The sequence below is a fragment of the Xenopus tropicalis genome, chromosome 5 (genome assembly GCF_000004195.4).
Source record: "Xenopus tropicalis strain Nigerian chromosome 5, UCB_Xtro_10.0, whole genome shotgun sequence".
Classification (NCBI taxonomy): Eukaryota; Metazoa; Chordata; class Amphibia; order Anura; family Pipidae; genus Xenopus; species Xenopus tropicalis.
Window position 1 is genome coordinate 18,944,971 of NC_030681.2, and position 21,011 is coordinate 18,965,981.

At 40.7% G+C, this 21,011-nt stretch overlaps 1 protein-coding gene across 1 annotated transcript in view; it reads left to right on the forward strand.

Moving 5' to 3' along the window:
• The window catches only part of camkmt (calmodulin-lysine N-methyltransferase), a 237,027-nt gene that overhangs the window by 208,808 nt on the left and 7,208 nt on the right, over positions 1-21,011 (forward strand). Inside the window, 2 exon segments of the mRNA NM_001016430.3 lie at positions 2,834-2,897; positions 14,354-14,485. Of these exon segments, the coding sequence (NP_001016430.2) occupies positions 2,834-2,897; positions 14,354-14,485 (196 nt within the window).

The following is a 21,011-nucleotide window of genomic DNA, read 5'->3' on the forward strand; positions in this document are numbered from 1 at the left end:
AATTTGAATTATTTTCTTATAATGGAGTCAATGGAATACGGCCTTTCCGTAATTCAGAACTTTCTGGATAACGGGTTTCCAGATAAGGGATCCCATACCTGTATATTTTTATAGAGACCTACATTGTTTGGGGTTGTAGTTTTCCTTTAAATTGCACCTCACCAAGTGGGGAAAAAACATGGCGATTTGCAGTGGTTTTTTCCACCTTTTTCCCTTGCCCACCCCTAGTAAATAAATCCTATAAACTTATTTTACAGCCACATTACAAACCTAATGTCTGTAAATACATACACTTTTTTAAGTCCTGTTTTTTTTAAATTTTATTGATGTATTTTTTGTATTGTCTGCATGAATGCACGCAACATTATTACAACTATGTTTTAATGCAGAAGGGACACCCCCAAAATAAGACTATTTCATATTTATTCCAAATTGCCAACAAAGCAGGGTAAGCCATTTCCCCATAGAGCCGCGTATAATTGAGCTGCAATAACATCACAAGTTGAGTTAAATTCCATTTCAGATTGTATTGCCCTTTATATACATGTTCTTCCCTGCAGAGGGTTGCTATTAATTTACTGCAGCCCAGTCCTCTCCGATAAGCATTAGCGTAACAAGTCATGACCTCTGTTAGGTTGTGCCTAAGCCGCATTATAACCTAGTAGCTAGATCCTTAACCATCCTTGAGTGAATGACATCTTTTTACCTCCACGTCGCTGCAGAGCATCTGTGCCGAGGTTTCTTGAATTGCTTCTGAGCCGTTCATCCAATTTGCCTGCTGTGGCTCTTGCAGGGCTTCCTTGTCTTTCTGGGTGTTATTTCATTCAGCAGACCCCTCAATCTACGGCTTTAGCCGAGAGTTTCCTTCTCAGGGCAATCCCGCTCTGCACTTCCTGATGAGATCATTGTTTGGAAACCATTTATGATGAAAAGCAAGATAATGCTCGTCTTCCGCAAATACAAATCTGCTTAGAATCATTCATCTGCCATTATGCAACCTGTTTTTACGCTTTGCACTCCTGATAAAGCGGGATTGTCAGCGACATTGTAGTTATACACTGAGCATGTAACACTTACTATCATCTCTGGCAGCTAAAGCGGCTGCTGGGTGTTATAGTTCAATTACAGTTCGATACGTCGGACACCCATACAGTAAAGAAATAAACATGTTTTTTTCAAAACCCATCAGTTAATAGAGCTTCTCTAGCTGAATCCTGCATTGAAATCTGTTTTTCAAAAACACAAACTTTTTTTATATTTTAGTTTAAAATTTCCCATGGGGCTAGCCTTATTCTTCATTTCCCAGGGTGCCACAACCATATGACCTGTGCTCTGATAAACTTCAGTCACACTTTACTGCTGCGCTGCAAGTTGGAGTGATATACCAGCCCCCCTCCCAGCAGTTGATCAGCAGAACAAGGGGAAGGGAGCAAGATAGCAGCTCCCAGTAGATATCAGAATAGCACTTAATAGTAAGAAATCCAAGTCCGGCTTGGGACTCCTCCAGTTACATGGGAGTAGGAGAAACAATAGGTTAGATGAAAGCAGTTCTAATGTGTAGCGCTGGCTGAAAGCTCAGACTCAGGCACAATGCACTGAGATGGCGCCTACACACCAATATTACAGCTAAAAATACATTTGTTGGTTCAAGAATAAAATTTTCAATGAAAGAGTGAATTATTTGCTATGCAAACAGTGTAATTTAGAAATAAAAAGTCCCCTATAAAAATCACGACAGTGGTAATTCCAGGGTTCAGTAGAATCCATGTGTGATGGTATGCAATTCAGCAGAACAGGTTAGATGGGTGACATGACGCTCCCTGCATGTAGCTGCAAAGTGGAGCAAGAGCAAAGGTATACTTTGTTAAAAGAGCCAATAGATTCGCCACATTAGTGCCACCTAGAACACTATATTTATTCTGCAGAAAGCTTTACCATACCTGAGTAAACAGCCCTTGAAGCTCCCTCTGTTTTTTTAAGATAGCAGCTGCCATTTTAGCTTGATCTTTCAGCTTCCTGCTGTAGCTCTAGCCGTTGGTAACTCAGATCACACATTCTAATGGGAGGGGGAGTAAATACTTATGAACTCTTATGGGAGGGGGGAATAGGAGAAGGGAGAGAGGAGCACAGAGTGCAGCCCCAGGAATGAAGGATTTTTCAGTAAGTCAGATACAGAAGAACATGTACACACAAAAGAAGACAAGAAATCCTGTGTTTCTTTTGATAGAGCACTCGTGGCTGTATTTACATAGACCTTTCTAATGAAGCTTACTTAGTTTTTACCTTTCCTTCTCCTTTAATGGTGTTAATCCGCACTCTTAGTTTTGCCTATGGTTTAGCGCTAGTGCACTTGTGATCATAAGTGTGCAGTTGTCTGAAATAAAGGTATTTTTAAAGCAGCAAATCTACATGATGATGCTCTCCTCTTCGTTCATAATGTGCTAAAAGGCCAAGCGGGAGCCATTGGGTATCGATGCATGGAGTTCAGGAGCAGGAAGGCTGTGCAGTTGAATACCTATACTTTGATCATAAGTGAACCTTAATATGTACAACTATATGAGGATATATACTTCTATCCAATAGAATTACATCTGGTCTTTGGCTGTTGGTGGGATAGTTGTAGTTGTGAGACCATTAAGGAACGTTCTGGACTTTCCTGTGTTACATCATTACACTTATATTGGGGCTCGTGCCCCCCTCATCTCTAGCTGTGCCTTAGTTACAGTTATTGCAGCCCCAGCATATAAGCACGTGCAATTAGCCATGTATTTATCTTTCCCTGTATCATTAGAACATAAAACCCAATTTAATTCTCTTCTCTTCTCAATGTCAGCTTGTTTCTGGACCAGTACAGAGGCTGCCTTGTTGATGCAATAAAGAGATTACTGAAGCCCAGTGTAAGTATGTTTCTATTTTCTGCCGAACGCCGGCTTCAGAATAATTAGTCTGTGCACAATGATTGCGAGAGTAATGGAATGGCAGGATTAATGTCATGTAATACTTTAATACGCATTATGTCCAACTTCAATTGAGTCTTCTAATCTATCAGATTCTTTCCTAATCATAAACTAGGAAACTTCTTATACTTGGCCTTCTGATAAGGAACACAGTGGGGAGGAAAATAAATGAAACCGCTTCAAAGCTTTTGAGTGAGATTGTTATTATTATTAATTTTTGGAGTATTTTCTTTTTGCAGGAATGTTTGACACAAAATTAGGATTTATTTCTGCAGTGTGATTATTATTTTATTTGTGTTTGTAAAGGTATTTTTCTTTATAATTATTAAATTTTTATTATCATAGTGTATTTATATATCTTATGTATATATAGTGTGTTTATGTATATGGTAGTGATGTGCAGGTCAAGAAATCCTCGACCCTAACTCGCCTGCTCTCAACCCTACCCGACCCAGCTGCTTCTCTCTGTTTATAGACCCGCCCCTGCAATGATGTCACAAAAGGGGTGGGGCATGCCGGGATGCGTGCCTATAAATTAGAGACCCGGAAAAGGAAGCCAGCAGTGTTAGGTTGTGGGTGGGGAGGGTGAGCGGAAGATCTCGACCGAACCCCCCATGACACACAATTGATGTGCAGAGGATGGCCCGATCCGACCCGCAGCTATCGGCCCTACCCGCGCATCACTAGTATATGGGTATGGGATCTATTATCCAATTGCTTAGGACCTGACGTTTTCCAGATCTTTCTGTAATTGGGATCACCATACCAAAAGACTACTAAAAAACATTTAAAAAAAAAAAACCCCTGTAGGAATGTTTTGTCGCCATTATGTTTTTATGCAGTGAAAGGGGACCTTAGACGGGCTCTTCCAACCCAGGGATCCCCAATCTTTCTTACTTGTGAGCCACAGTCAAATATAAAAAGACTTGGGGAGCAACACAAGCACCATAAAAGTTCATGGAGGAGCCACATAAGGGCTAAGATTGGCTATTAGGGGCCTCTATGCACACTATCAGCTTACAGGGGCTTTATTTGGTAGGGAATCTTGTTTTTATTCAACCAAAACTTACCCCCAAGTCAGAAATTCAAAAATAACTCCCTGGTTTGGGGGCACTGAGAGCAACACCCAAGGGGTTGGCCCCCGAGCCACTGGTTGGGGATCACTGTTCCAACCAAATCAGCAGCTAATCTGCCAGTGTATTGTCACTTGTTGACGGCCTATCCAGTAAATAGCTGGCCAATTTCTGGCCAGGTTTAAAAGATCCTGTGGTTGGGGGCTGCATATGCACGTTGATACGCTCCTGGCCGGCATAGCCACCCAGTGGATCATCCAGATTTGGCCCACAATGTTGTTGGTCAGATCACGCAAACAATAATCTGATCTGTCTCTGTTTTATACAGACCTTTTAGACGAAGCTTCATCATTTACCTTTACTTGCCCTTTTAAGCTTAAGACTCCCTAGGTTATCCATAAGTAACTTTTCTACCTACTAACACCCAATTCTAATTTTATTGATATCTTCCTTCTTAAATAAAGCCTCAACTTAAGTGCTTTGGACAGTGCTTCACTAGATGGAGGTGCGAATACAATCCTTGCTCCTTTACTACTTTAGAGTTCGATACCTTCTTCTGCTGCACTAAAGGGCTCCTGACTGACAGTATATTTTCATAGCATTATACTTAAGTCAAATTCTGGTTTGTTTGTGGTTAATATTATGGAAAGGAATGCTCTAAAAAATAAGTATTAAATAGGGGGGCTGTACCTACATTCCTTATTCAAATATAATGTTTGGTTTTGGGTGTCTTTGCTCAAAGTTGTTTTCACAAACTGCATGATCGGAGCTCTGCCAGCTTGTAAAGCTCTTTTTTGTTGAGCACAATAGTACTGTCAGGCGGATGTCGCCACTTTATTTATAGTTGGAACCTTCCCAGAATAATTCACATTTTAGTGTTTATTTCAAAACATAAAACCATTGTTTCAGTTGCTAAATCTTTGTTCAGATCTAAAGCCGTGTCTTAAAAGAAAATATTTTTTGAACTTGATAACTGGTAAACTACAACCAACTGTAGAGCATCCTTGGCACAAAAATAAACATTCTATATGAATCTACTTCTGCCTGTTGGCCATATAGTTGGTTGACCCCCAAACCACCAAAGAAATGGAGAAGAAATAGAAAGAACAGGCAAAGTTAACATATTTCACAGGTTATTGAAATAGCTGAATGCAGGGCCAATCTGTCCCAATCTTAGAAGCTTTGGGAGAAAAAAAGAAGCACAAAAGACAAAGGGGCTCATTTATAAACACTGGCCATTTTTGCATATGGCAAGGAACCCATGGCAACCAAGCAAAAGTTTGCGTTAATTGTTCAACCTACAGTTGGCTGAAAAAAGCCAATCAGATTGGTTGCTATGGGTTATTGCCCATTTGCAAATTTACCTGTTGTTTATTAATGAGCCCCAAAGACTTTCCAGGGCAGCCTTTTACCCACCAAAATCCAAAATGTATTCCACGAAGCTACGCCATGTTTGGTCCTTGCGAGGCAGATCCCCAGTGGACAGATGATCCCCCAAATTCCCTTCTCCCTGATCAATTTCTGATCCCATATTTATTGGCCTGGATAAAAAATGCTATCACCAGAGAATAGAATCAGGTCATGGAAGTAGCCTGAGATGAATATGTCTTCACAGGTACTTATATAGTTGGAATCATTGGATCAGAGATTGAGCTATAAATCTATGAGATAAAAATCAAATGGATCTTGCTGTTTATGGGCAGAAAGAAAAAACAAGTATCCAAGGCAGGAACAAGGCTTTTACCAATCACAGACTAGTCAATGAGTTTCTCAAAGCTACTCCATGTTTAGTCCTTTTGAGGTAGATAATTAGCTTACTAGTGCACAGGTAATCCCCTGCATATTGGCCCATGTATGGGCCCCAAATTCCCTCCTCCCTGATATATTTCTGGTACTTATTCCCATATTTATAGGGCTGTATGGAAAATACTATTAACTGAGAATGACATCAGGTTGTGGAAGCCATCTTAATATGTTTTTACAGGTGCCCGTGTAATTGGAATAAATGGGTCAAAGACTGAGCTATAAATCTACCACCTATGGAACTTGTCAAACCGTCAGCTTTACAAAGGTTACCGGGGTATTTAGATACACTACAATAAGGGGCTGAATTACTAATCCACGAATCCGAATGGGAAAAAATCAGATTGGAAACGAACATTTTGAGACTTTTTCGTATTTTTTGCGATTTTTTCGTCGCCGTCACGACTTTTTCGTGAATTGTTGTGGCTTTTTCGTAGCCGTTACGACTTGTGCAAATTGTCGCGACTTTTTCGTATTGAGCGCTAGTAAACAGCGGGCAAACCTTTCCGATTTTTTCACGTCGGCTACGAAAAAGTCGCGACAATTTGCGCAAGTCGTAATGGCTACGAAAAAGTTGCGACAATTTATGAAAAAGTCGCGACGGCGACGAAAAAAATCGCAAAATTCCGATCATTACGAAAGAAACGCATTCGGACGCTTTCGATCCATTCGTGGATTAGTAAATCGGCCCCTAAGTAATCTCTATATAGCAGAGATTTGGCTTGGCGTGATATAGGCGCAAGAAGGACAGCAGCCTCGTACAAAGATAAACACCACTGAGAGCATACGAGGGACAGGGGATACCGAGATCACTGCCATATGCAAATGTCATTGCTGTTTTTGGTTACCATTTCCAGTAGAGAATAAGCTGCTGAAATTTACTGGCACCGACCTAACAATAACATTAGGACAATGGAAGGTGATAGTAAGGGAGCGGTTACATTAATCCAGAGTGTACTTTAGTATAGAATGTCTCTAATGCCTTTATTTATCAACTAGAACATAGATACTGCTAAAGATGTTACTATGTACAGTATTTCTGCGGTCTTGAGTAATGGATATCCGTGCAGGAGCACAATGACATGTAAACCAGGGCGGAACCAGTCGCACCTCAAATAAACTCTAAAGTTTGAAAGGTGACGGACTCACATATTGGCACAAAATGCACCAACTGCTATGGAGAAATGAAATAAATACCATTAGTTCAAAAGTTGTTTGCAGTGTCCATGGTAAAGCTGTACCATCTGCAAACGTTGTGTGGTTTTATGTGGCTACTAACATGCATGTGAGCTTGGCTTCTTTTGGGCATTGTGCCCTGAAACCATCTATTGTTGTCTAAAGTCTTCTTTTACAAAGCTAAGGGCAAAAAAATCTGCAATCTTTTTATTTAAAGATGAAATCTTTTTCACAGAATCCCACCATTATTGCATCCACCTTAAGGGTGAAGACACACAGGGCTACTAGTAGCAGCTACTTGTCGTGGCTACTAAAATACACAATGCTGATCTATTTTTGCAGAGGCAATTCTCAGTATTGTCTATGGCAGGGTATTTTCTGTAGTTTAGTAGTCTTGAAAAAGTAGCTGCTACTAGTAGCCCAGTGTGTCTTCATATGGAGCTTACCCTAAGGGCTGTGACAGACAGAGAGATTAGTCACCGCGCGACAAATCTCCCCGAAATGCCGTCCCATGGGCTAGAATGTAAATCGCTGGTGGGATGGCATACGCGGCGCAGTGATTTGCCGAAATCGCTGAAGTTGCCTTGAGAGGAAACTTTGGTGATTTTGGTGCCGCGTATGCCATCCCACAGGCGATTTACATTCTAGCCGGTGGGATGGCATTTCGGGAGATTAGTTGCCCACGACAAGGGAGGTTTGTTGCGCGCTGCCTAATCTCCCCGTCTGTCACAGCGCTAAAGCAAGATGAGTGACAGGGATGTAACTACAGAGAAAGCAGACCTTGTTCCAAAGGGGGCCCAGGAGTGTAGTCGGTCCAGTAAGACCCTAATAAATGAGAAATTTCAATATGTCTCCGTAAAATAGGTCAACTTAGCAATGATTTGGGGCCATAAAATAAGGGATGTGCCAAGTCCAGGATTCAGTTTGGGATTCGGACAAGATTCGCCATTTTTCAGCTGGATTCAGAGTCGGCTGTATCCATGTGCCTGGCCGAAGCGAATCCTTAAATCCCAGGAGTTGAAAATTTTTCATTTTCTCTTTAACCCCTCCATAACCTTGTTTGCATTGGATTTGGTTCGGTATTTGCCCAAATCTTTCATGAAGGATTTGGTGGTTCGTCCGAATCCCAAAATAGTGAACTTGGTGCATCCCTACCTAAAGTGAATTTGTTGTGGGCCCCAGTAACATCAAGTTACCCACTGATGAGTGACATGCAACCCCACTTGGACTTGTATTAGTGAAGAAATTTGCTCAATAATAATAATAATAATAAGACAAGTTGGCAAATGGCGTACAGCAGAATAGCAAATGATTACAATAGTCGGTTGCGTCCCGTCCAACTGGCCTGTAACTATCTCCGTCCGTGTTTTGGAACGGTCTCGTTCCCCCACTGATATTCCGCACTTCCAGCTTTTCATCCGGTTTCTGTATTAATGTTTTCTCTTTTCCTATAGGGGTTTTATTGCATCGTTCAAGACTTCCCTCACCTCTGCGCTCAGTCAATGTATTTTTAGATTTATTTGGCTTTATACAAATGCTAAAGGCCTATAGGGGAGGTACTTAAGCCTTTGGATCCGGCCTACGGCTCAGCCGTGGTGTTGGCAACAGGTACACAGGAAACGAATTTGAGTCGGAGTGGTTTGTGCTGTGAAAGGGCTACGCGACTCCTGATTTGTTTTCGCAATGTTCGCCACCTGGGAAGCGGCTCTGATAGAACGCGGGTTTTTCACTTTAACTTTGAGATGAAAGACGTGCTTGTTGGTTATGCCTTCGGTGTGCCGCAATACACTTCCAAAGGATAACCCTGCTGTTCTCCATGAATTGATTGTGAGTTTATTTGTCCTTATGATACAGATCACTGCTGCTCTTCATGGATTGACTTTGAGGGTTTTTTTTTAACACACAGCAATGTGCGCTGCCTGTGAAACAGTTGCGATGGGACTCGCTGCCTCCGCTTTAAACCTTAAAAATTGAAGATATTCCCAACTGTTTAATTTATTTCTTTTTACAAAAATGACTTCAATTGATTTAGTATTTTTTTTACCTAGAAAATGTTGTTTTTTCTCACTGACTTTCTAGTGATTTCTGCATTGCATGGGAGGTAAAGAGCTACTCTTTCTTTGGATAATTGCCTTGGGGTATTGGTATAATAAGGCCACATATTAGTTCTTGCTCTGGGCAGACCAACTGACGGCTCCAGACCTATAGAACAGACAATAATGAAAATTTGGAATTGTGAGGTGCACACAATAAACATACGGCTGCACAGCAGGGTACATCTATAAGGGAATAATATGACCTTTCTAAGGGTAATTAATGATGCTAAGTGCAGCTGCAACAAAATGGATGCAGGCATTTTTGTACTCGTGTCCAGACACACTCCTTGCAATTTCATAAATTTGATCTAAGTGTCTCTCCTGATGAATTGGGCCCGAGTGTGCCTACTGGGGAAGTTGGGGAACCCTGGAGCTACCGATACCCTGAATGTGGAGATAGCCCAGGGATCCCCTGCTGATCTGGCTGGCTACTTTAAGACTCAAATAAAATGTAACAGTAGTCGCCTGTCCTCAGCCTGCCTTCAGCCTGCATCCTCCCAATCCCACAATTCCCTGCACATGTGATGTCAATAAGGAAAGGAACATCACAGTGCAATGCATTGTGGGTTATGTAGTTCCTGCATGCTGTCTGTAAACTGTGGAGAAGTTGTTACAATTTGTAACATCAGTGTTTTAGTCCCCTCCCCTGCCAGGATTTCAAATGATGCAGAAAGAGAAGAACTGTTTTGCAGCTGGATTTCAGCATATAAAAATGGTATTTATTTATTCTTTATAAAGGGACAGATTACAGTGAAAGCTATATTAGGGGTTTCTGTGTCTTTTGGGCTCCAAATTTTGGTTTGGAGGCTGGAGTTCCCCTTTAAGATATTCCCATTTGTGTCCCTTAAGATCATAGGGCCCACATTCTCACCAGAGGTAAAGTCATATTTGCCCAAACGCATGTTCCTAGCATCCCATCACCTGGGGATAATTCTTTTAGTTTATTCTCAAAAGGCATACTAAGTGGCTGATTTACTAACCCACGAATCCGACCCGAATTGGAAAAGTTCCGACTTGAAAACGAACATTTTGCGACTTTTTCGTATGTTTTGCGATTTTTTCGGATTCTGTACGAATTTTTCGTTACCAATACGATTTTTGCGTAAAAACGCGAGTTTTTCGTATCCATTACGAAAGTTGCGTAAAAAGTTGCGCATTTTTCGTAGCGTTAAAACTTACGCGAAAAATGCGCAACTTTTCGCGTAAGTTTTAACGCTACGAAAAATGCGCAACTTTTTACGCAAAATACCGATCATTACGAAAAAAACGCAATCGGACTCCATTCGACCCGTTCGTGGGTAAGTAAATCAGCCCCTAAGACTCTGTGCTAATAAGGCATATGCCCCCTTTCCCCTATGGTAGCAGCTGCCTCACTTCCTAACCAAGTTGGCCAGGAGTTTTTGATAGCTGTACCACAAAAAAGTTTGTGTCCCCCAGGAAAGGTCCTGATTGTTGTTCTGAGCTGCACCCCCTCCATCTACTGCAGTTCTGGGCACCTTGATATCCAGAGAGCAACTGGAAAGTAAAAAAGGGCTGATAGGGGTTAATAATATTAGGGACTATGCAACATCCATAAGCAAAGGTCTATCAATGTGTTCTGCTCTAGGCATTTTCTTCTCAATAAGTAATACATTAAACGCATCCTGATTAGTAGGGTCCTACCTGGCACCTCCATAAACACAAGCGGTAAGTCCTTAGGAAAGTCACCACTTAAGGGGCAATAGTGTTATTAATTACATCTAGTGATGAGCGAATGTGTCCTGTTTCGCTTTGCCAAAAAAATTGTGAAACTGCTGAAAAATTTTCAAAATAGTGAAAAACGTGTGTGTTTTTGATACCTGGGACTTTTTTGATGCGTCTGCGACTTACTTGACGGGACTGCAACCTTTTCCTCACTCACTTAATTTTTGCCGCAGGGATTTGGTTTCGCAAAAAAATTGATGAAAAAAGGAATTTCGTAGTGAATCTATGTCTGGCATAAAAAATTCACTCATCGCTAATTACATCATCTTTCTTTGCCAAATAACTTGTGGGACCTGTTATCCAGAATGCTCGGGACTTTCTGATAAGGGGTCTGTCTGTAGTTTGAATCTCCGTACCTTAAGTCTGCAAAAAATCATTTAAACATTAAATAAACCCAATAGGGTTGTTCTGCCCCCAATAAGGGATAATTATATCTTAGTTGGGATCAAGTACAGGTACTGTTTTATTATTACAGAGAAAAGGGAATCATTTAACCATTAAATAAACCCAATAGGGCTGTTCTGCCCCAATAAGGGGTAATTATATCTTAGTTGGGATCAAGTACAGGTACTGTTTTATTATTACAGAGAAAAGGGAATCATTTAACCATGAAATAAACCCAATAGGGCTGTTCTGCCCCCAATAAGGGGTAATTATATCTTAGTTGGGATCAAGTACAGGTACTGTTTTATTATTACAGAGAAAAGGGAATCATTTAACTATGAAATAAACCCAATAGGGCTGTTCTGCCCCAATAAGGGGTAATTATATCTTAGGTGGGATCAAGTACAGGTACTGTTTTATTATTACAGAGAAAAGGGAATCATTTAACTATGAAATAAACCCAATAGGGCTGTTCTGCCCCCAATAAGGGGTAATTATACCTTAGTTGGGATCAAGTACAGGTACTGTTTTATTATTACAGAGAAAAGGGAATCATTTAACCATGAAATAAACCCAATAGGGCTGTTCTGCCCCCAATAAGGGGTAATTATATCTTAGTTGGGATCAAGTACAGGTACTGTTTTATTATTACAGAGAAAAGGGAATCATTTAACCATGAAATAAACCCAATAGGGCTGTTCTGCCCCCAATAAGGGGTAATTATATCTTAGTTGGGATCAAGTACAAGGTACTGTTTTATTATTACAGAGAAAAGGGAATCATTTAACCATTAAATAAACCCAATAGGGCTGTTCTGCCCCCAATAAGGGGTAATTATATCTTAGTTGGGATCAAGTACAGGTACTGTTGTCTTTTTTTACTACAGTGAATCAAGACTGTGTTGGTTTTTATGCCTGCAAAATACTAACCCTGACTGATTGGCCTCTTGGAACTGAGAGTTGTTCACTTAAGACTGAGACTGCTGAGACACCTAGAGGGCAATGAACATAGCGAGCACGGAACAAAATCATTATTTGGTTTGCTCCTATACATGAATCCGATGAGCTGCTTCCTCGGCATGAAACATTGCGCTTTTGTATGTTTTCTTGCCTCACGTTCCACCCGGGCTCTTACGTACATTTTCACTTGAGAGATAATATAGTCAGAGCCACAAACTGCCCAGCATTGGAGAATAAGTTGCCTCTTTGTCTCTGTAAGGATATGAATAATTTTATACTATATATTATCTAATGAGATAAATATTATCTATATTTATAAAAGTTTGGGGGTAAGGGGCAATTAATTATAATTTACACCAGAGCTTAAATCCTACTTGTTGCCATTTTAAAGAAAAGGTATATTTATAAAGGTCATACAAGAATGTATATATTCATGTAACATAGCTATGTAATTATTAAAGCCTTTGTAATTGCTGGCCGAGCATTGACATAAGCATTGATAACCTACACACCGCTGCTTAGTATTTTATCTCCATGGATTTTATCTCATGCAATATAAAAATAAGAGGCATGGGTGCTGTGCCTGCAGTTAGAAAGGCTGTGAGGACTTAAAAGGGCAGAGGTTTTTCTTAGCGGCCAGGGCAGGGGGTGGGTCCATGATGTCAGGGGCGGAGCATTATGGAGGCAGGGCTAGTGGGTCACATTCAAGGGGAAATAGTTTGAGGACAGGCTAGAAATGAAGCTGGGAGAGGGGATCGGAGGAGGTCTGGGGCGGATTTGGAGGCAAAGGACAAGGTATTACAAATTTACCTGCAACTACATCGCTGGAAAATTAGTAATGCTGGTATTTTATCGGCTAGGCCGGTGTAATACCTGCCAGTTGGCAGCCCTTTGTAGGAATCCGTATTGTTGGGGCAGTGTCGTTTCAGTTAGGGGTGTGAGGGTAGAGGAAACATGGGTAGAAAGAAGTCGGGTTTGGACAGGGCCAGTAGGTTATGCTAGAGGGGAAGGTTCTCATGTAAGTCCAGCAACAGGGCGGAGTGTGGGGCGGAGCTATTGCATGAGGGATAACAACAGCCTATAACAACGGTATATTTTCCTGTAATTCTATTGTCTCACTGCAAAAAAACAGCACTCATACCTTACTTTATGAAAGGAATTGTCGATGTAGACTTCAGATCAAAACAAGAGTCTTGCAAGACAAAGCAGAATTAGTTAGCTGTCAAGTAAATGGTGCTGTGCCCTTAGAGAGTGGAGCAATATGGGCCTATAGTATATCTTTATCTATGGTCCTTATTAAGCAATAATGAAGTTTTGCATTCTCATTAGTAGAGTCTTTTTGTCTTGACTGTGTTCTGAGTATATGTTTGATAGCCACATACTCCATAAGCATGATTGTGAGTACCGCACAAAAACATTGAAAAAATGCCAACGTTTTGAGCACAACCAGTGCTCTTCCTCAGGGACAAATCACCTGGCCTTTGCTAACAAGAGCTCTGGCCCCGGGTATCATGTAAGCAATTATAATACACAAGAGCCATAAATATCTTTCAAATGATATCCTTATAAACAGTGTTTAGTGACATCATCAGTTATAATCGGTGCTTAGTGACATCATCAGTTATAATCGGTGCTTAGTGATGTCATTTGTGCCACGTGACTTCTGCCTTGTGCTTTTATATGGTCACGGAACTCCTTGGTGACTTATAATATCCTTATATTTTACAATGGGGTACTCACTATATAATCACGGGGGGTGCCAAAATGTTTTAACCTTTGTTCTCCATTCAGGCCTCTGTCCATGGTACTGAATATGCACAAAATAACTGGTCTTTAATTGTATTTAGTTATTCTTCAGGGCAACTGTGATCTCTATTGATCTCCCTAAAGGTATGTGGACATCTCAAGCCCACATCCCCGGTCCCTGGAACATGCCTATCTGTGGCACAGATATTTTCTCATACCCATAACCCCCCAAAACATGTGTGGGCCAAGTGTTTTGCTATTGTTACTTCTTCCTGCTGTAGCCGAAGTGGCTCCAAATTCCCTCTGCTCCTATAAAACCTTGGGAAAAATAAAATACATTTATGTTTGATTCATTTTTACATCTTATGGAATTTACTTTGCATCTTTACTTATTCCCCCCCCCTTTATTCTTCCAGGGAAAAGCGATGGTATTTGCTCCACCGAGGGGGAATACTCTAAGCCAGTTTTGCAATCTAGCGGAGGCGGCTGGTTTTTCTATCCAAAGACATGAAAATTACGACGAGCACATTTCCAACTTCCACTCCAAGGTTCGTACTCTGCTTGCGACAGATAATACTTTAATCCACATTGCATTTTGAAGAGATCATGGTTCTTTTGGCAGGTAACAACTGTTTGATTAAAGCAGTCCTTAGGTGTGCGGCTTCTAAACAGCTATTTCTATGTGTGATTAGTTTGTGCTGGGGAACCACGCTTTATCTCTGCATGTCTAGAAGGTTTAACTGAAGAATCTTCTATTAGACTTTGCATATTTATAAAAAAAAAAGTCTTTCTCTTGGCAACAGTGTAATTGGTAGGAAGTATTGTGTCAGGTACCATCTCAAGTAAACAGCCATTAGCATCTCTGAAACAACATACCTTAAACATGAGGTTAATCTGCATTCAGAATGTGCCGAAATCATCGGCAGGGTAATTTATAAATGGGTCCCATCGTGGCTTAAATCCTTATCTGCAGTCGCTTCATGACTGGGTCAGTTGGCTGCGGCAGACTGCTAAACCTCATACAGACTTTCACAGCTGCCAGGTTATATGTCAGGCTGAGGAACTGCAAGATATAGGTCACCGGCACTTATCTGTCATTTCTAAGCTCACTTACATAAAACCGCAGTGAGCCCTGGGAAACGCCAATCAGTGTTGGTTATATACTAATGCCTTGCACATGGGCACATTATATATACATATATACGGACAGAGAGCCACACACACAAGGACTTAGCAATAGAGTGAAAACATGTAAAAAAAAATCCAACGTTTCGAGTACTGACTATACTCTTCCTCAGGTTTGTCCCTGAGGAAGAGTACAGTCAGTACTCGAAACGTTGGATTTTTTTCAATAATCTTTTTCACTTTATTGCTAAGTCCTTGTGTGTGCGGCTCTCTGTCCATATATTTCCTCATTTTAGCCAGCACCCAAGGCATTTGAACCTTTATAGGGTGTTCTCCACTCTTCCTTGTGTATGTGTGTATATATATATATAAATATATGTTCCCATGTGAAAAGCAATGTTCCCACATGCAATTGGTATATAACCAACACAGAATGGTGTTTCCCAGTGCTCGCCTCGGTGAGCTTAGAAATGACACATAAGCGCCAGATATAATAGACTATATATTCTGTATATATGGTCTATTATTCAAGAAACAACAAGGTAACAGGACCTTCCAGCCCTATATGAATTAATAATAACAGAAAGCATTATCCTGTTATAGATGGACCTGGTCTTATTAGCTCTTCACTTGACCATCATTGCTTATTTTGTATGATTCTGCAGCCATAAACGAAACCATCTCTGAGGGTTCAGTATTACTGTTATTCATTCAGTGTCGGGCCTAGGGTTGGGGATCCAAGGCAAGTGCCCCCCCCCCCCGCCCACTCCTTCCTCACAGAACCGGTCCCATGCACACACCGTCTAACATTCAACCTAACCCCTCCCTTAACGCTCACAAATTTGCAAGCACAGTCCAGACATCAGCGAAACTATGGCAGAGCAGGCAAAAGAGGTACATGCCCAGCACACACCCACTGTTGTGCCTCTTCTGCCTACCCTTAGTTCTGGCCCTGGATTCATTCTGTAGGCATGGCCACTCCTGCTATGGGATCTCAGGTGGCAGCGAGCACCCCTCTAGCAACTTTAAGAGACAAATTTTGTTTTTTTAAAATCAAGATCGCAAGAGTGCTTCCCTGCACTAGTGATGAGCCCCCCTCTTGTCCCACTCTGATGCCAAAGAGGCGTAGAGCTGTTTAAGGAGGAGCATCATCAGGGCTACTTTAGGCCTCTCTGGTGGCCCTCTCCTATTGATCCTTATTATTCTAGTCTTCCACAATGCTTTATGGTTACTAGTGTAATTGAGCCCTGCCAACCAGATAGCAGTTGAAAACTCCCATCTACGTCATCAGCGCCATAACTGTCTAACTTATCAGTGGTCCCCCTTCATATTGTGTTACTGTGCCACGTCCCAACACCCCCCCATGCCTGCGAGTGGGTGGATCATATAAAGGGGGTTCAGGCTAGAAGGGGTAGGGCCTGGCTGGATTTGGTTCCCTACTGGGCCCCCTGAGGCCACCACTGGGCATCACCCCAAAAGTTATTTGTAAGATGCTTGTAACTATTTCAGTCACAATTACTGTGCTGCTAATTAAATTATATTTGCTTAAGTAAGGAAACCCCTAGCCTTTGTCCTGCCTCTGTGGCCTTGGATCAAGGGACAAACCATTCCCAATAATTAACTTTTGTTTATGAACATTTACATGTGGTGAATCCTTCCAATGACAGTGGCGACAGATAAACACATAATATGCATGGAAACTTACAAGACTAATCGTTATACTTTTTGTAGTGCACAAACTATACTTTATAAGAACATTATTTCGTGCAGCTTTGTAGAAAGGCAAAGGTAAGTGGGCACAATGTTTTCCTGCTTCAGAATCAGTGGGAGCATGCAGGGCCCACGCTTCTCATTAAGATGCTAGCGCACAATTAAGTCACTGAAGTTCTATAGGATAATTAACAATATCCAGTCTATAGAGCCACAGGGAGGAGAAAGAAGTAAGCTACCTGAGCAGTTCCCCCATGGGGTGCTGTGGTGTTTAACTACCTATTGTTTTACTGTTCTGCAAAGTAATTCACTGGTTTGCTGTTTGTTAGCAGCCCGGGCAATGCAGAAGGGCCCAGTGCATGACCCAGTTAAGTCTGTCTTATTTCACCCCAGGCCCATGACTGCTCCAATAGATTTACTAAAGGGGGGGTCTTGTAAATATTTTATAACAGGAGTTATGCACTTTCGATATCACTGATCCCCAACCAGTGGCTTGGGGGCAACATGTTTCTCACCAACCCCTTGGATGTTGCTCCAAGTGGCCTCAAAGTAGGTGCTAATTTTTGAATTTCTGATTTGGAAACAAGTTTTTGCTGCATAAAAACCTTATGGTTTGCCAAACAGAGCCTTCTGTAGGCTGTCACTACACCTAGAGGCTACCAAATAGCCAATCATAGCTCTTATTTGGCAACTCCCAGAACTGTTTTTTGCTTTGAATATGGCTCACGTGTTTAAAAGGTTTGGGATCCCTGGCCAATATGGTAGAGCACTTGCATCCAATAGGCACATAATAATCTTGAATAACCTAGAGGAGCCTACGAATAACTTACTGAGTACAACCAGATCACTCTGGGAACCTTGCAGCCCATTGGTTTAGAAAATAGTTTAACTGGCTGTTTACTGTTGTTAAAAAACAAAAAAACAAAACCTTACTGTCAGTGTCGGACTGGCCCACCAGGATCCCAGGAAAACTCCCGGGGGGCCCAGGTGACAGTGGGCCCGCCTGCTCACCCAACCATTTGCCTTGTATGCCTATACCATGGTCATTACTCAATTCTATATGAGAACAAACAGAAGAAATAGAGTAAAGGATAGATAATAGTATGTATAAAGAAGTAATTAAGAGACTTAAGAAAGTGAGTGAACAGAGAAGGGGAGAGTGAGCCTAATGTCTAAGGTTTTCTGGTGGGCACTTGGCACCCCAGTCCAACACTGCTTACTGTTATCTAATATATCTAATATATATCAAATTATCTGTAATTTTTTGTCTATGATATAAGGAATCAGGTAACCCCAGAACAGGGCTGTATATGGCTTCCAGCAGCTTTATGTCTGTAACCAAAATAACAAGCATCTCTTGGATGGGCCATTAGATAACCAAAAGAGAGATGAATCCTCTTTTATTTTCTATACCCATTATTACTTCATATATTTAGTAATTGTGTGTAAGAGGATACTGATTGGATGCTAAAGAACTGAGGGTTCCAGTAATGGCAGACTACAGTATAGGCACCCAGACATGGACTTATATTTGCTCATAACCAGTACATAAACATTCATAGCACAATTAGGCCTATACAGCACAATGGCATGTTTAAACAAATACAATATTATACAATGTATAGTTTCTGTAGAAGAAATCTATGGCAAAGAGGAAAACTATGAGTAGGTATTGAGCTTAAAGTGGTGGCTATAGAATGGCCACATTAAGCAACTTTTCAATTGATCGTCATTATTTATTTTGTATAGGGGGTCACTGACCCCAGCAGCCAAAAATATTGCTTAGTGAGGCAACACTGTTATTATTATTGTTACTTTTTATTACTTATCTATTCAACCCCTCAACTATTCATATATCGGTCACAAACCACTCCCTGGTTTCCTGTAAATTGGATCCTAGCAACCAGATAGCTGCTGAAACTCCAAAGTGGAGAGCTGTGGGGAAAAAAAAGTAAAATAACATCATACTAAAAGTAATAACATCATACTAAAAGTAAATCAAAGGAGAATAACCCCTTTAACTAAAATGATAGAGAATAAATACAAATTAAGGACACAGAATATTCTGCCAAGGGCAAAATATGAGCAGTATTATAATATCCCAGTTGTGGGAAATACTAGGGGCTTATTTGCAAACATGGATTGTACCAGCTCAGCTGCCCATAACAATTTATTTTGATCAGCCAATTACTGAAGGGGAACTCACACATCATGTGACAAATGACTTCAGTAACAATGGGTTCTCAAGTTGTTCTTCTGTCACCAATTTTACTGGAGTTACTGTAAGGTCCTGACGATTCCTGGTATGGACCTGTAATGGTAGTGTAATACTGTAGTCTTTGTCCTGTGTGGCCCGGGAGCTGGGTTTGCCAATAGGGCCAGAATAAGAGATTAAGATAATACCTTTATGAACTGTCAATAATATTTGGCAAAGCCTGTGAAATGTTGGATATCTTTATTGGAAAATGGACAGTAGGACTGCAAACATTTTGGATAGATCCATTTCAAATTCCTGATCAGAAATTATAAACCGAATAGTGTAGCAACTTGCATCTCAAGCTCTGATTATATTGAGAGAAAGTTCTTTTACATGATGACAATGGGCAGCCATGACTTAGACAAGATCGATATGTCACCCACATAATCACAGGATGTCCCAGTAGGTCTCTAAGGGGAAGGGACAAGGGCATTACTTTGCCCAAAGGGCATAACCAGATATTTATAATGTCCATCTCTGGAGAATATCAGAGAATGTCAGAGAATATCCCGGCCTAACACATTCTTTCTCTCCATACCAGGCCTGGACTGGGGATCAAAATAGGCCCTGGCATTCCAAGTACACAGAGACGCAAACAGCCCCCACCAGCCCAATAAATAGTGACTGTCTATGGCATCTTACAGCAGCCCCTCTGGCATTTGCCTGAACCCACAGATTGCCAGTCCGGCCTGCTCCAGATTCATTCAGCCAAAGATGGTTCTTTGCTGCTGGAGTGATAGTGTTAGTTGAGGGAGCTCACCACTAGTATAATGTATAATACACAAGAGCCATGAATATTGTGTATTTTATATCCTTATATATGGTGTTTAGTGATGACATCAGTTATAATTGGTGCTTAGTGATGTCATTTCTGTCACATGACTTACTTAAACTTTCATATTATAATAAATAAAGTAACCTCTGTTGCAAAATATGAGGATATTAGAAGTCACCTTAGAGTTCCAGAACCTTTACATGGTCCTAGAACCCCCTGGTGAAAAATATAATTGTATTTTACTGTAGGTGGTACTTTATTCACTATATATATATATATATATATATATATATATATATATGTTTGTGTAACAGTTCTGTTGCATTTTATGATCATGACAGTTACATTTTCGCATCCAGTAAATTAATTTTAATATTCCAGCCAGGCCCGACATGTTTTCATTTATAGCCTGCATATGTATACAGGTATGGGACCCATTATCCAAAATGTTCGGGACCTGGGGTTTTCCGGATGAGGGGTCTTTCTGTAATTCAGATCTCATACCTTAAGTCTGCTAATAAAATTATTTAAACAGTAAATAAACCCAATAGGATTGTTCTGCCCCCAATAAGGATTTATTATATCTTAGTTGGGATCAAGTACAGGTACTGTTTTATTATTACAGAGAAAAGGGAATCATTTAACCATTAAATAAACCCAATAGGGCTGTTCTGCCCCCAATAAGGGGTAATTATATCTTAGTTGGGATCAAGTACAGGTACTGTTTTATTATTACAGAGAAAAGGGAATCATTTAACCATTAAATAAACCCAATAGGGCTGTTCTGCCCCAATAAGGGGTAATTATATCTTAGTTGGGATCAAGTACAGGTACTGTTTTATTATTACAGAGAAAAGGGACTCATTTAACCATTAAATAAACCCAATAGGGCTGTTCTGCCCCAATAAGGGGTAATTATATCTTAGTTGGGATCAAGTACAGGTACTGTTTTATTATTACAGAGAAAAGGGAATCATTTAACCATTAAATAAACCCAATAGGGCTGTTCTGCCCCAATAAGGGGTAATTATATCTTAGTTGGGATCAAGTACAGGTACTGCTTTATTATTACAGAGAAAAGGGACTCATTTAACCATTAAATAAACCCAATAGGGCTGTTCTGCCCCAATAAGGGGTAATTATATCTTAGTTGGGATCAAGTACAGGTACTGTTTTATTATTACAGAGAAAAGGGACTCATTTAACC